This window comes from Seriola lalandi, unplaced genomic scaffold (genome assembly GCF_002814215.2).
Source record: "Seriola lalandi dorsalis isolate HSWRI2012SDOR001 ecotype SW California unplaced genomic scaffold, Sedor1 jcf7180002054577, whole genome shotgun sequence".
Taxonomy (NCBI): Eukaryota; Metazoa; Chordata; class Actinopteri; order Carangiformes; family Carangidae; genus Seriola; species Seriola lalandi.
The window spans coordinates 772697-788876 of NW_019525130.1; the positions used below are offsets into that span (position 1 = coordinate 772697).

At 40.9% G+C, this 16180-nt stretch overlaps 1 protein-coding gene across 1 annotated transcript; it reads right to left on the reverse strand.

Moving 5' to 3' along the window:
- Positions 1–2596: 2596 nt before the first annotated feature.
- Positions 2597–15731, reverse strand: LOC111663509 (uncharacterized). The gene is made up of 11 exons (XM_023417713.2): positions 15385–15731; positions 13404–13524; positions 11933–12040; positions 11791–11827; positions 9836–11637; positions 9641–9671; positions 7541–9306; positions 7358–7406; positions 5361–7159; positions 4920–4956; positions 2597–4765 (listed from the first exon to the last, which is right to left on the reverse strand). Exons 1-11 carry the CDS (start codon positions 15471–15473, stop codon positions 3231–3233), a joined length of 7374 nt encoding a protein of 2457 aa, XP_023273481.1. The 5' UTR covers positions 15474–15731; the 3' UTR covers positions 2597–3230.
- Between the last annotated feature and the right edge of the window lie 449 nt (positions 15732–16180).

Sequence of the window (16180 nt, forward strand, 5' to 3'; positions counted from 1 at the left end):
CCATATGAAGCTATATCACTGTGTCTAAAGAGGTGCTGCTGAAGAGGAGTGGGGGGTGAACAGAGTCTATGGCGCTCCATTCATTTACAGACATTTCTCCAACCGCTCCTCCTGGTAAACACAACAAGGACAGGCACCAGCCCAGCTGCAGGCCTCTAAACACTACAATAGACAAATTGTGCAGATACATCTGGTTCTTATGAATTCAGCCCTTTAGATTTTGGTTGGCAGAGGCGTGAGAACACAGAGCATCCTTATAAATGATTAAAGCTTACTTCTTTAAGGATTATAAAAGTATTTGGAATTCCATTGACATGCCTATTGCTGAGAGAAAGTGTTCCAGGAACAAATAAATGGATGCTTTTTCACATGTCCAAAAGCTGAGCACTGGCAATCAAGTTAAGTTTGTGAGTGATCATAAATTAAATTTATCCTCTGCGTCATGATTGGATGAACCTCTTAAACACCTCAGTCCTGGTTAAACACACTCACCGAAGACAGTCCATCATATGCTGCTCAGTTCAAAATTGTTTAGCTTTACTATGGCGAGTAAAAATGAAGTGCTCTTTAAGGGTAGAATCAACAAGATGACATCCAAATAATTCAAACCAAAAGTTTTGCTCATAGTACTAAGAGGATCTGAATTCAGGCCTGTGCTGCCAATTTTCCCTGAAAGGGAACCTTGAAATAAAATCCACTTAAGCCTTCTGTCTTCCCGGCCAGAGTGTAGTTAAATCCTGGCTGTGTATGGACATGATTACAGAGTGCCACAGGTTTTACATCAGTGCAGAACCTTGACTTCCAGCAGGAAGCCTGGTGCACGGGTCAATTATGCCTATACCTTGTTTTGCTTAAAGATGGAGGATGTGTTCTTCATGCTCAAACACACAGGCTGCACCTGAGATTTAAACTTGTAACTGTTCGCGTCTACATCCAAAGAGTAAATAAATAAAACACAGCTTGTAGGAGTATTACTCTTGGCAGAGAGTGTAGACATGGGGTTATTATGAGACGATGCTGGTGTGCTGAGGCCTGCATGTGAACACTGCTGCGGCCCACAGCGGAGACAGATCCGTTTGCTCAGCAGCTGAGCGGGGACACGGAGATGCTCCTTTCACAGTGAGCTGAGCACCGACAATCAGGGCTTTGTCAGGGAGGCATCTGCTGTTACAGCTCACAGGAAGAATACATGTTTCTTTAAAAAGTGCTCTCACTGGGGTTATCAGTGTAAAAGATCGAGTGGCTTCATGTCAACAAACACAAAATGCATGTAAGTGGTAGGGTTTTAACAGTGGCATATAGTCTTTCTTTTCAGGAGTTTCCAGGGGGCAACAGGTCCACTTAGTCCAAAACTACAATTTAGATTTTGTTTAAGTCAGTTAATTCAGTTTTTATGTGAAACAAATAAGCCCAGTACAGCTTCAGTAACATTCAGATTTGTTTTAACCACTTGGCTTCTAACAACTGATAATAAACCAGAAGACATTCAAACACAGTGCAGTGAATAGCCTTTTAAACAATTTATTACAGGTTTTAAATTTAGTATAAAATCTGCACTGATGTTTTCAGTGGTTAACAATTATATAAAACAAACATAAGCCTTAAAGCCGTAAATGATAATAGCTTTTTAAATTGTCACTGCAGAAGCTGTGTGTTATTGAAATTCCTTGTAAAGGCTTATTCACCTGATTGAAATTCATAGCAAATAATTGACAAGAAAGGCACACAGAATACACTTGTTCCTATAAATTACATATTAACTAAACCACAATTGTAACAAAGGAGCCCCAAAGCGACGATTTGCATTACTAGCAAATACTGGTCAAACTGGTCAAACCTCACATACCCAACATTCTAGTGGCTATGCACGATGAGGGCAGAAAATAATTGTAAATAATATTTATCAGGTATCTACAGATAGTGTAGTGATTGTATGACCTTAATAACCCTCCTTCTAAACCCACATCCTTGTTGATCAGTACGTGAATCATCTAGGGAATTTTTATTCAATGCATCATGACCTGAACTAGAGGGTGGATTGCCTGTATTCAGTCAGCAATCATTAACAGCGGGAGCCTGTTTTGCAAATTCACATGCCTTTAGAATTAAAATCAGGCATATCGATATCACAGTGACTGTGAATGGGAAAGTGTTGCTTTACTTCTCCAAAAAAATAAAAATAAACAAATAAATAATTCAAACAGGCCATTTGTAGCTGTGCATTTTCATTTACCAGCATGGTAATATCAGTAAGAGTGTAAAGTGTATTTAGAGAATAGTTCTAGTAGCTCGTAGCATCCAACTTACAGGACCTCATTCTGCCCAGCTGGACCTGACCAAGGTTAACAGGAAGTACCATCCCTACAGGTATTCCGATTCACTATTGAAAATTACTTAGTTAAAAACCTTACAGGTATACTTACCCTTTTAAAGTCCCACTTGTTATCAGATTCAGTTTTTTCCTCTTAAAGAAAATTACAGCCTCACTGCGCCATCTTGTGTTAACTTGCAGACGTGACTAAACTTGACAACTCATAAAGCTCACAACACTGTGCATCTAGCTTGAAAAAAGAGAGAAACTCAAAAGCCAAAAACATATTTTTGGAGCATTTTATTACTTTTCTGACAAATATATATATGAAGGTTTTCCTATTAAGGAAACATTCTTTCAAAGATACGTTTACAGCAAATTCATTCCTGCAAACAGACAGGAAACATGGGAAATCATCAGAAGACATGATGGAACTACCTATTTCTATTTGTGCCCAGGAAAGGTAAGGGTGCAATTTAATAATTATAATGAATTTATGACAGTGATACAGAAGTCAGTCTGGTCATTTTTGGTAATGATAAAAAATAGAGTTGTTTCACAGGCCAATGGGACATTTTTAAACATTTGTATTATCATAATACATGGGGTAAATTATTAGTTTTGCATCAAGGCACACGCATTGATAACCATCAGTGGAGCATTGCTTTTCTTGCCAAGATATTGGTCCCATTGGGCAGTACAACTGTACAAACTACAGAATAAAAAAAACATAACATAGGGCCTGGTTTGCAGGAAAACGACAAAAGGAAATTTCAAAGAATTTAGATCAATAATGTACATAGAAATATTGAGTTCAGGCTCAATTGGCGCTGAGACACAATAGTTCTTAAATATGGTGGCGGTGACATCTCAAACGCATTACTCAAATCTGCTAACCGTGACGGAAGACCTGTGGCTTTTACAGAGGATGGAGCTCAGTGAGGGATCTCTTTTTCTGCTGTATGAACTCCTGTAAGCTTCTTTTTCCTTGCCTGAAGTTGCTCTCCCTCCTTGAAAAAGGCAAGATGACCTGCAGTCTGAGGAGAGTCTCAATGTTACTAAAACTTCTTATCTGTGACGTCTTGAGGGTATCGAGCACAGTAGTTGGGAGATAGCCGGCTAGGGGATCCAACCATTTCTCCTTCCATGACTTCATCTCAGAGTGAAGGGAGACCTGATCTGGCAAGTCCTCCTTGTACAGGCGGAACACAAGACCACTAAGAATGCTGGTTTCTACTTTGGACATTGCGTAAGGCACAATCTCCAGACACTTTAAAGTATCCAATACCTTTTCTGTGAAGAGGTCATCAATCTCTGCAATTGAGTGCTCTACAACCTTCATGCTCACTGATTCTTTGTAAAACTCACTCAATGGCTCTTGAAGCACCGAATGCAACATTGTGACATGGAGTTTAGAAGCCAATGCGACAGCTTCCTCAAACCAGGCCTTGTGATGGGTGTCAATTTCACTCTTCAGTTTACTGAGGGACGCTTTGAGATCGGGCAAATTATTCACAGCAAGCAACATATCTAAGGGTTTGCCCTGAAGAGACTGGCTTAGCTTTTTAGTCACACTCAAGACGTTTTTCTGCACAACGGTTGATAGGATGAACTCAAAGTTTCTGATTGCATTGAAGAACTGTGATGCTTGCTGCTGGTTTGAAATACTTCCCTCCCCTTTCAGCTCATTCAAGCATAGCATGACTGCTTCTAAAATCTCAACCATCACTTCATGCATGTCATGACTCTTCTCCCAGTTCTTGATGAGTTTGTCCCTCAGCTCGTTACCTTTTCCTTCATCGTGCTGGAACACGTGAATGATCATGTCTTCCAGTTTGTTCTGCCGTTCTGCATCCTCTGTGAGCCAATGTAATATTTTGCCTATGAGAACTGCTCCATCAGCTGCTTCTTCAGCAGGAGAAGATTTGGCCAGCCATACATTAATAGACAAAGCAGAGCTGACAGTTCTTACAGCCTGGGGGTATTTTTTAGCTACTGCTAAACTTACAGCCCTCATCTGAGCTCCTACTTCACCAACACTCAGCAAGGCCTGACCTCTACAGTACTCCATGTTAAGCCCCCATTTCTCAGACAGGGCAGTCTCAATAGCATCTGCAAGGACAACTGGGTCTTCACAGTAAGGGATAAATGCCAGTGTTTCCTCACACTGGATGTCCTCTTTATTTAGGTACCTGATGCACAAGGGGACATAGAGCTCACCGTCAATTTCAACAGCTTGCTCAGTTATAACTGTGAAGAACTGAGAGTCCCAGAGTTCCTTGAGGATTTGTTCACGTAGTTGTGGTTCATAGAAAGATACTGCTTTTCTTGGTCCTTGAGCAACCTCCAGTATCACTTCCTTATGAGCCAAATTCACCTCTCCATCAGCAGGATTCTCTGCTACACTGGAGGCTTGCAATTCTGTTGGTGCCCCTGGTTTTACTTCAATGGCTCCTGATTTCAAAAATAAAAAATAAAAACATGTCAATGACGCACAAAGACCTTCATATAAAACAAAATTTTTGCTTATTTACTGCTCATTGTGTTCCTACAGTCAGAACTATTCACAGTGATGTCTTAATCATGTAGTTGCCATGAATGCACTTACCACTGTCCAGCTTTAGTCGTTGCAAAGTTCCCATCACCTAAAAAATATGCAGAACAATTTTGGTTATGTAATGCTGATTAGAATTGCTGTTAAAAGATTTCAATTTTCTTTCCTTTTACAATATGATGATTAAGCAAAGTATGATTCAAGACAGCACCTACTGAATGTTTTTCCTTCATCAATTAATTAAGTTATTTCTATTTTCTTGATTAACCATTTTTGTCTGGTGTCTAAAATGTCAGAAAAATGCATGTTAAAAGTTCCCAGACTTCGAGGTGAAGACTTCAAATGTCTTGTTTTGTCTGACCAACTATCCAAAACCCAAAGATATTCAGTTCATCATAGAAGATTAAGCAAACTCAGAAATATTTACATTTGGAAAGCTGTAAATCTTTGCCTGGGAAACTCACAATCATCATGATCCAACCATTTTTACTTTACCTGGGATAGACATGGGTTGCTCTCTGGATCCACCTCCATACACCGCTCAATGACCTCTGGTAATCTCTGCAGTGTTGAGCTGTGAGAGTGGAGCAACACGTGATCCGTTCTACTGCCTTTGCATAGAGTGTTTTTTAACAGATCCCTCATGGAATTCAGCGTGGTTTTCATCAGATCAAACTCCATACTGACACTCGGCAGGACAGCTACTAGCCTAAGCAGTAAGGTAACAGCTGGGTGGCTCTTTGACTCAGGATGGACAAGTGTCTCAGCAATGGATGTTGGAGGAGCACCATCCTGGTACTTCTCTCTCCAGACTGTGGCCCAGGCACTGATTTCCTGCTCGGCTGCTTCTGGCTCAGGAAGGTCTGTAAGGTAGAGGCCGAATGGCTTGTCCATGGACTCCGACAAAATAGGCTGTGGATTGCAGGAGGGAAGCAATGACAGGACCGACAGGGCTTTTAAGTGGCTGTCTGAGAAGCTGTACTTCATCTCATCAATGAGACTTCTGAGGAGAGGGACACTCAGATTTTCTCTGTAGTATAACTCAGGAGATTCATAGCTGTTGGCTTCCTCTGAGAAGCATACTTGTTCTGGAGCTACCTTGGTTGCTAGCTGAAAGGCCTGCTCAAACCAAGATGAGTGCAGTGTGCTCACATTTTCTAACATTTTGTTGAGAGTCTCTATGATTGAGGGGATTTTTTCCACTTCACAGAGAATATCAGCAGGGTTTCCACAGCGGAAGACAGTGCTACAGTTACGAAGGGGAGCACAAGCATTCTTCAAAATCACAAGGGTGACAATGAAATCCATATTTCTCAGAGCGGTAGAGAGAACTTGTGCATGCATTGACTTGGCACCTGTCGCACTAGAGCTAACAGCATCCAGGCAGCTGAGAATACCCTCCAATGTGTCAGCAAGTATGTCAAAGAAGTCCTCTCTCTTTTTCCACCTTGAGCAACATGTTTCTGGAATTTCCTCCAGGGCCTCTCTTGGCATATTTAAAAGCCCATCAACAGCCTGTGCCAACTGTCCCTCTAGACAAGGAGATTCATCAAAGAACAGCAGCAAGTCCTCTGTGATATCCAACATTTTTGCTACTGAAGGGCAAGGCACACTTCCTGCCAGCCAATGGGCAAGGCCACAAGACTCACTTGGTGTTACAACAGAGAGTGGATAACTCTTGAGGAAATCCAAAGACATTTTCTTCAGGCTTTGGTAACCTGAGCCCAAGTGCATGAATGCTTGTCCTCGGCAGTGAGACATTGGTAAGCCCCAGTCTTCAGTGAGAATCTTTGCAAGGTTATTCGCTTGTGTATCAACATGACAGTTTTCATCAAATGGTAAGAAACCCATGAGCTCAACTTTTGGGGCAGACTCTCCGACATACCTGACAAACACAGGTAGGTGCGTCTTGTCGGCAATTTTCACAGGTTTGTCTGTGATCAGTGAGAAGAACGGAGATTCCTGTATTTCCTTGAGTATGACATCTCTGATTCCATCTATGAGGAGGTTCACCATTTCATCATCACCTAGAGAAGGTGCGCATTTGTTCTCCCTTCCAAACCAGTGGCACATGCTGAGCTCCTGGATGAAATGCTCTCTGTCATCTTCTGAGAGGTCAGAGAGACTGCTATTCTTTTTCCCCAGTAGTGCAGCCAGTCTGAATACTGTCACCAAACTTTGCCGATTATCTCCTGCGTGCCCGTTCTCCTCTGCTGGTTTCATGTCTTGGTCCTCAATCTTGTCAGGAGATTGTTCAATTTTGAGCTCCTCAGCTTCCTCCTTGATAGAATCAACTAAATGTATCAGGGAGAACAGCATAGAAAACAACATGGCGGTTATGGTAAACACTGAAAATAACTAAAACAAAAAAAAACAAAAAAAAAAACAACAACTTTTAATAACTTATTATTTAGGTAATGTGCTCTTATAACTAGGAATTGCTATTAAATATGTAATAAAATAATAAAAATAAAATATCTCAACAACCATACCTTCCATATTATTTTCAGAGTTCCTGATGAAACTTTTGGATTCCTTGTCCTGTGAATATACCCAGGTACATAAAAATGAGTCTGACATTCATATAATTAATAAAATATGGAGAATAAAACAACAAAAATAAACAAGAAATGTAACACTGTCTTTTTTTAGTATTAAAGAATAAAAGTACGTACCAGGCAGATACCCTCCAAGGCTTGCGGTGTAACCTTCAAACACTGGGTCACCATACGGTCCAGGTCTCTGCTGAAGTCCGTGCCCACCTGCAGCATAGCCAAGCACGAGGACCTGTCTTTAGGATTTGTATTTCTCAGGTACTCTTGAAACTTCTTGTGGCGCATTACAACACCACAGTCCTCCAGTGCTGTGCTGGGAAGCACAGACATAATCCTCAGCAGTGCATTGATGTTTCCAAAGTACTGCATGAGTGGCAGACGTAGTGTGTGAAATATGGAGTTTGGGATGGTCACAGATGCCACTTTGGTCTTCCAGGTTACTCTCCAACAGCACAGCTCTGTGAAGAAGTTGTCAGCATCGGGAAGATCACTGCTATAGAGAGGAGGCTTTGACTTCAAGCTCTCAAACATGTAACTCACTGTGACTGAGCATGGAACCAGAGAAAGGAAGTTGAGAGCTTCTTTGTGGTCTTCTGAAAAATGATCCTTCACTGCATTGATAAGGTTATCTACTAGGGGCACGCTTAAGCCATCTTTGTAAAACCCAACGGGCTTCATCATGCTGTCCCTTTGCACAGAGTTTTCAGGCACTTCAATCTGCACTCTTAGACTCTGTGCAATTGCACAAGCCTCATCAAACCAGTTCTGGTGAAACACCTTCATATTCGTCTTTACTCGGTTCAGAGTGGCCACAATACCACTGATTTGGCAAAGCTGGGATGCGGCACTGAAGTGGTCCTTCTGGAGACCTGCACTCAGCTCTCTGGTAAAAGAGGATGCATTCTTTAAGATGACCATGGCAATGATGAAATCAAATTCCATGACCTTGCAGAGAAGTGCCCCGGCTTGTTCAGACACAAAGGCTTTCCATCTCTGTGGGTTGTTTTTGATTTTCTCCAGACATTCGACCAGGGGCTCCAGCATCTGCACAAACACTTCATAAGAGTCATGCTTCTCTTGCCACAGGGCACAGAACTTCCCTTGTAACTCTTGGACCTTCTCATAGCTCTCTCTAAGACCAAAGGCTATAACATGGTCGAGTTGTTTTTCTAGAGTAACACTGCTCCCAAAAAACATCAAAACCTCTTCAAATGTATCCAGAGCTCTTTTAACAGCAGGCACTGGGATGGATTTTGACCACCATGTGTTGAAAGAGTAGGAAGAGCAGTGTGTGCTTATAGCAAGAGGATGTTTCTCCTGAACTTTGCAGGCAAAAGCTTTCAGCTTGTAGGACACGTCACCAGAGCCTAGATATGCTTGACCTCTGCAGTTGTTCAAATCAAGACGCCATTCAACGGTAACTATTTCCAGGAGACGCTGTACCATGGCATCACAATCAAGATCTGCCTCAAGGAATCCCATCAACTCCAGCCGCATGACATCAAAACTGTCCACAAACCTAAGGAAAAGTGGAAGATAGTCTTTCTCCCCCAGTTGTACAACACGGTCGATGAACAAGGAAAAGAATGAAGTTCCCACTTCAGTGAGGATTCCCTCCCTGACAGCATTCTCGCACACAGTAAGAACTTCTTTCATTTCAGACTTGGTCACATACTCAACCTCTCCATCCTGAGCGGAAGTGTCACTATGTAGTCTGCTTTGACTGCTGTATGCGGCCGTCACTGCAGCCTGTAAAGCTGATTTAAGAGCTTCTCTGTCAGTCTCTGCACACTTCAGCTCCACAAGCCTTTCAGCATCCATCTCTAGGTTTATGAGTTGTAATTCCTCTTCAGTGTCCTTCTCAGCATGGTTTCCATGGCCTGCCACTGAAATGAAAAATGGGAATGGTTGTGTAAGCAGATTTTACTTCATCATGTTAGTTACTAGGGGAGAGACTGGTAAATAAGCAAAAAAAGTGCATTGAATATTGCAGTTTAACAAAAATACTATTCAACTTGTTCAAGATATCGCCAACACATTTAATTCCAAAACTTACACAGATTTCCTTAAAATATACTGTAGCCATTATTCTGTAACTTTTTGTACCATCTTTTTGTATGAGGCTGTATTTTCACAAAACTGCCTAAAATTGTATATTTTAAAATTTCTGACAGAACAGCCTGTTGATATGGTCAATCAACAATTTAAAAAATATCTCACCTTTGGGAGTCTTCTCTTTTGTGTCATCATCCTGTAAAACACACACACACACACACACACACACACACACACACACACACACACACACACACACACACACACACTAAATAACGTACTTTCAAGTAGAAGAGTTGCTTTATCACTTAAGTCAGCTATGAAACTTCAATGGAATTCTGCTTATGGAAATCTACGCACCACTTGCAGCAACTGCAGGATGTCTGGATGCTTTTGGACGTATGAATCCACCATTTGTTCAACGTTGAAGTGCACATCTTGGTTCACATAGACATATGCCATGCTGCACTGTCTTTGGTCCTCTGGTGTAGCTCTCAGGTAGGAGTGGCACCGCTCCAGTACCATATGGTATTGTCCATACACGTCAGCCTCCGCATTCACACACGGAACAGTGCCTAACACCCTCAGCAAACTCTGCACATTTGGGTAAAACCCAATATCTGGAATCTTGAGTGTAGCGAACACTGTCGTTGGTAGGATTCTGCGCTTGCTTGCATGCCTCCATTTCACTTCCCAGCAACCAAGCTCTTCGTAGAATGTGTCAGGCCTTGCAAGGTTGTTCAAGTTGGCGTCTGCTACTTTATCCCTGCGAATGCTGAAATTGTGGTCAGCCATGTAAGATGGAACTAACGAGAGCCATCGTAGAATCCTCACCATTTCAGTGCTGAACACTCTCTTCACCTCTGCAACAAGATACTGCAAGACAGGCCGGCTCAGAGTTTCTCTGTAAAAGTCCTCCAGTGGTGTTTCAGTTGTCTCTCCTTGGTCTATCTCTGGTTTAGTAACCTCCACTCCCAGCTTCTTGGCTCGGCCAACTGCATCTGAAAACCATTTCCTGTGGAATATTGCAAGCTCCTGTTGATATTTGTTTACCAGCTTTAAGGCATTTGAAATTGTGTACTGCAAGGTACTGCTGATGCTAATTATTCCCCTGAGACTTGAGTTGAGTATGCTCACACAACAGAGAGTGTTCTTCAGAACAACAAGTGTGATGATGAAGTTGAAATTCTTCAAAACTGGCTTGAGCTTGGCCATCTGTTCAGCAGTGTCTTCATCTACCTTTGAAATCATCTCATTGATGCAGTTCAGGAATGGCTCCAGAATATCTAACATAGTCTGGAAGGCATCAGTGCTATATTCCCAGTTCCCACTAACAGCTGCTTTGATCCTTTCCACTTCCCCTTTTACATGCCCATATGTCATCTGGATCTTTCCCTCCAATCTTTTGGACAGCTCTGGTGTTCTCCTGAGTAACGAGGCCACCTCCTCTACAGCGTCTGCAACCTTCTGGATGGAGGACACAGGCATGCAGCGAATGATCCATATGTTGAAGGCATATGGGTCACTTGGTGACAGAACTACTTGTGGAAACTCCTGCAGAATCCTGCAGGTAAGGTCTCGCATTTTCTGACACATACTGCCTGTAACCAGATAAGTGAGTCCTCTGCAGTGCTCCATCCTCAGCCCCCACTTGTTTCTCAACTCAGACAGAAGCATGTAAAACAGATTCTCTGCATCCATGTCGCATGGCAGGAACCCAATGAGGTGCTTTTGAGGGAACCCAGCTACTGTCACAGACCTAATGAAAACTGGGATCTGATCTTTTCCTTCTATGCTAGTCACATCTTGAAGCAGAATGGAGAAGAATCGTGCCAGTCTGAGGCTGTTCTGGATCTCCTCTCGCATGAGGTCTTCACTGAACTGGAGGATTTCTTTCTTGTCAATTTTTTCCACACAGATACGATTGAGAGCTTGCTGACCCCTAGTGCCTCCAATCGGCTCATCAGTGTTGATGTTTGCACCATTGATGCTGAATCCAGTCAGTGCCAGGATTTCTTTAAAATATACTTTCAGAGTCTCTTTTGCTTTGGAGCTGGCCACGTCCTCTTGTGTTAGGCTCTCTGTCAGCAGTTCAGGCATTGCACTGTTCTCTCCAGACAATTCTTTTGTCTCCTCAGTCACATCTGCTGTTGCTGTGTTTTCTGATAGGAAAGAGAAAAAACTCAATAAAAAGGGGGAGATGATTTTTAAAAATTGCAAATTCAATCAGTGAATCAATATTTACAACTTGGCAAATACATTTTAACAGACTAAAATTCAACAACTAATAAGGACTTTTTCAAGCAGTACTGTACCTTTTGTTTTCTTTACAGACGTAGGTTCCTCTTCCGACTAGGAAGATTAAAAGGATAATTACATGTTTGCATTTTTCATGTCTGATGAAAGTTATTTGCAATCATTTAAAAATGCAGTCATTTTAAACATTTACACACTTACAGGATCTCTAGCTCGTTTCCTGTTGCAGGTTGATTGGTTATTCGCAGGAGTTGTAAAGTCAAATATTGTTGGAACAGCATCTTCCCTTAAGACACAACTGGAGGCACTCTAGGAAGAAAAAAACAGAAACAAAAAAAGGCGGTAACACTTTTATGCTACACCTCTAAAATTCAAGTTGACACCATATGATATTAAAATAAATAAATACAACTATAAGTATGTTTTATCTAATGATTATAAAAGACTTTGATAATTGATTAGAATTTTTTTTTTACCCTAACTTCTGATCAACACAAAGCCTGATAAAGGTCACTAAAAAGTAACCAAAGGTTTTGTTGTTTACAAAGAACCTTGGTATTATCCAACAAACCAAAACACGATGTCACTGAGCAACAAAAACTGTTGTTGCCTGACAGTATCAATGTTATCTGGTCATCGCTTATTAAGCAGTCTCTTCCATGCTGCTTTTAGTGTTGTAATTTAATTCTCAATATTCATTTTCCCTTATTCCATGTGTTTTGGTACACAAGTAGCTTACAGTGGCTTCAGAAATTATTCAGACCCATCCACTTTTTGCACACTTTGTTGTTGTAGATTTAATTTTGAATGAATAAAACTGTCATTTTTACCAATCAATTTACACTATCCAGTAATGACAAAGTGAAACATGTTTTCTCTCATTTCCCTAGATTCTGACCTTCCTGTTTCTGCCACTAAGAAGCCCCTCCACAGCATGATGCCTCCACCACCGTGCTTCACCTTAGGGATTGTATTAGCTAGGTGATGAGCAGTTCCTGGTGTTCACCAGATGTAGTGTTTGGAGTTCTGCCCAAAGGTTTCAGTTTCTGTCTCGTCACTGAACTCTAGTCAAGTTGTAGACACATCTCAAGGAAGCCACAGCATAGGGTCTAAATACACAAGCACAAGCTTTGTGTTTATCTTAAATTAATTGTAATGTAATTTTTTAATAATGATAATAATTTAATAAATTTAAAAAAAATGTATTTTCACTGTGTTATTATGGGTTACTAACTGTAGTCTGATGGGCAAAAAAGGAAGTTTTATCCATTTAAAATTAAATGTATAAAAGTGAAGGGATCTAAATATTTCCTGAAACCAGTTTAATGTTCAGTTTTTGTTGACACTATCAAAGTGATGTTGATACAATTCTGTGGGATTTTTTTGAGGCTATAGTTTTATTGGATTACACTCCATTGATTGATTGCACATATGTATCACTTACATGTAAGTGAATAAGGAACATTAAAAACATCTCTTTTTTTTCTTTTTACTTTGCAAGCTTCACAAAGATATGGATTATATTTGAGCTTTTGGATTAAATTGCATTAGATGTTTTTCAAGTATAGCCAATAAACTGGTAATTCTGTATTAACAAATCAGGGAAGAAAATGGCAACTCCTATTCTTGTCTAACACACAAAAGGGTAATGAGCAATAAATCTGCATCTTACCTGATGAGAGATCATAGAGGGCTCAAAGTGCTTTGCACAAAGTCTGTACAGCTTATGCACCTGCTCAGGAGGCTCTGATGACAAATCTTGGCGACGACAGTTGTTCAGCCATTGTTTACAGCTGAAAAATAGAGGGGGGGAAGAATAAATGGTTGGGTTCAAAACCATAAACTTGATTAAAATAGGCATTTGCCAAAACACTTGTGCACATTATTTTCTGTTCTCTAAATAAATTAAATAATGACTTGACAAAAATCCATAAGAGCTCTGAAAGGTTGGAGAACTCCCAATTATTTCTGAGGTGAAAACAGTCTGCTCCATTTTGAACGCTGTTCACTGTGATGCACCAATTTGACAATGAGCATGGTGACGCTTTACATTAATATAGACTGCAGCAACGGGCAGGGCTGCTTGAGCTAGGCTACTTCCTTAAGCAGGTTAATTAGGTTATGACACACTGGAGGCACAATACTTGCATCAAGAAGCATAGCAACAATGTTTATTCAATAATTATTTAAAAAGGTGACCTGCTTTTCTTATCTCAACATGTTCAACATACTCACTGGGTGAAAAACTGACTGTTGTTCTTATACAATAGACAATCACTTTAATATAACATTGGTCCAAACCATTGTAAATGCCAACTGTTTCAGTCGGCCACTGACACAACTTTTAAAATGCCAGTTACATTAAATGACTTCATCACTGACAGAATGCAAAGATAACAAAGATAAGACAAAGATAGACAAAGATAATGGTTTGTTAGATTATGTGTTTGGTTTTATGAGGTCAAGTCTGGAACAATTAACTGGATTCGGCTGATACACCTAATTGAAACTGCTTTGGTTATCTGCATTTGTAACCCTGCCTCAGTGTTAACGATGATATAAAAGAAAGAATTAAGCTGTGACTAAAGCCTTCACCACTTTATATCTGCTCTTCGCTTGTATTCTGTCTTTTATTTTTCATATATATATATATATCCCTCTCCTGTCAACTTATTTAATTGATGCATACAGAGAATAAGGGTGGATAGAAATGCCCAAAAGCAAATGAAATTTAATTCCGTAAATCTAACACATTTTTAGGTGGGTACCAGTTTTAAAACAAGCACACGGCAAAGGGACGGGAAGAAAAAAACACAAACTCATTGCAGGGCTGGGCATTCAATTTATTGAGACCCCGTGATGTATTCGGAGGTAGTCTTTCCTCTGGCTTGGAGGTTACATTTCCTGTGCACAGACACAGTGCTGTGATTCAGCCAGCTGAACTACAGCTGCCATGAAATTACAGTTCTAAAATTAATTCTACTCAATTGATTTTTAAGCAAGATAACATGCCTATAGTTATGTAATGCGGCCGGGATCTCAGAGTGAAAAAACAGCGCCATATATGAAGCAGCAACAGGATAAAGGGAGGCGCTAGACTGCTCTTTATTCATACGGGTATCACCTTTTAATTCGACGTAAATATAAGTTTCAGTTTATATTGTTCAAGATGAACTGCACTGTAAAAATGACTGTGTGATTTACGCTGTTTAGTGAGCTACAGCCACAAGAAAATAGCATTATCAATAGGTGGATTTTCAATTTTCCTGAGCTAACGTCAGTCCTTAACGTTACACACTACTGAGACGGTAGGTGTCGTGTACCGATGGCGATTTAAATTACAGCACAAAAAAGTTTTTAAGTATGGTTTCTATTGGGTTTGTGAAATGACTGAACACAAAGATAAACTGGTGGAGCCAATATCACAAGTCACTGTCGGTCTCTGAGTCTAAATCAGTGAACGGAGCCTATTTCACACGATTTTTTCTTTCAAGAGTAACTAGTCTGCGCCATTTTCGACAGACTTGTGTCACTGTTAGCCAACATGATGTTAGGCTAACGCCAGTGCTAACTGTGGATAGCTGACACATTCATTGTGCATGCTCAGGGCTCATTTCTAACCCACGGCTCAATGAATTAAGTATATGTCTTACCGCTCCGGATCCACGGGGAAGCTGAAAAGTGTAGTGGTTGATTCCCCTTGCTGGTAATCACAGCTCGGCGCGGCGCAGCAGTCAGTCATTTTGGACTGCAATGTAGCTAGCTGGTAAGTTAGCTAGCTTAGCTGGCGGTTGCAAGCTGGCAAGCCTACTATGAGCAAACCTGCAGGAGAGTCTACAGAGTCATGCCTTGGGCACAACCTGCAACCGACACAGTTGAGTTTCAGTGTTGTTTTAGCTTAATGTCTCTTTGGCAAACTAAGAACCTACTAATTCCATGCTTTCAAAAGTTGATGTTGCGTGGTGAGCCAAGAGTCGCCGAAAGCGTGTTATCCCACCAAACAGGAACTACACCGTGCAGTACAACATGTTACTCAGCAGAGGGCAGAGTGGCCCCGCCAGGCCGGCCAAAGAGTTTCACTGTCAAGATAACTTCCATCCTATTCCAGTTTAACCGAACAAAGCAGGGAAGCAGCCCAAGTCCTCCAACGTGGTCTTTCAGACCAATTACAAATACTTTTGATTTCAGACGTGGTTAGACAACACGTTTTTATAGACTAGGCCTAGTTCTGCCAAACCATAAACCGGCCCATACTGTGTCAACTAGTGTGTGTGTTTTTTTAAACTCTGAATTTAATATATATGGTGGAGCACAGTGGACTGAAAAGGCATATTTGTTCTTTGTTCACTGCAGTTAAAAATATACATAGACCAAATATTTTTATATTTAAGTTTTCAATCATTTAAACAAGACGCTATATTGGCAATTTGACTCTCAGGGCAGACAGTG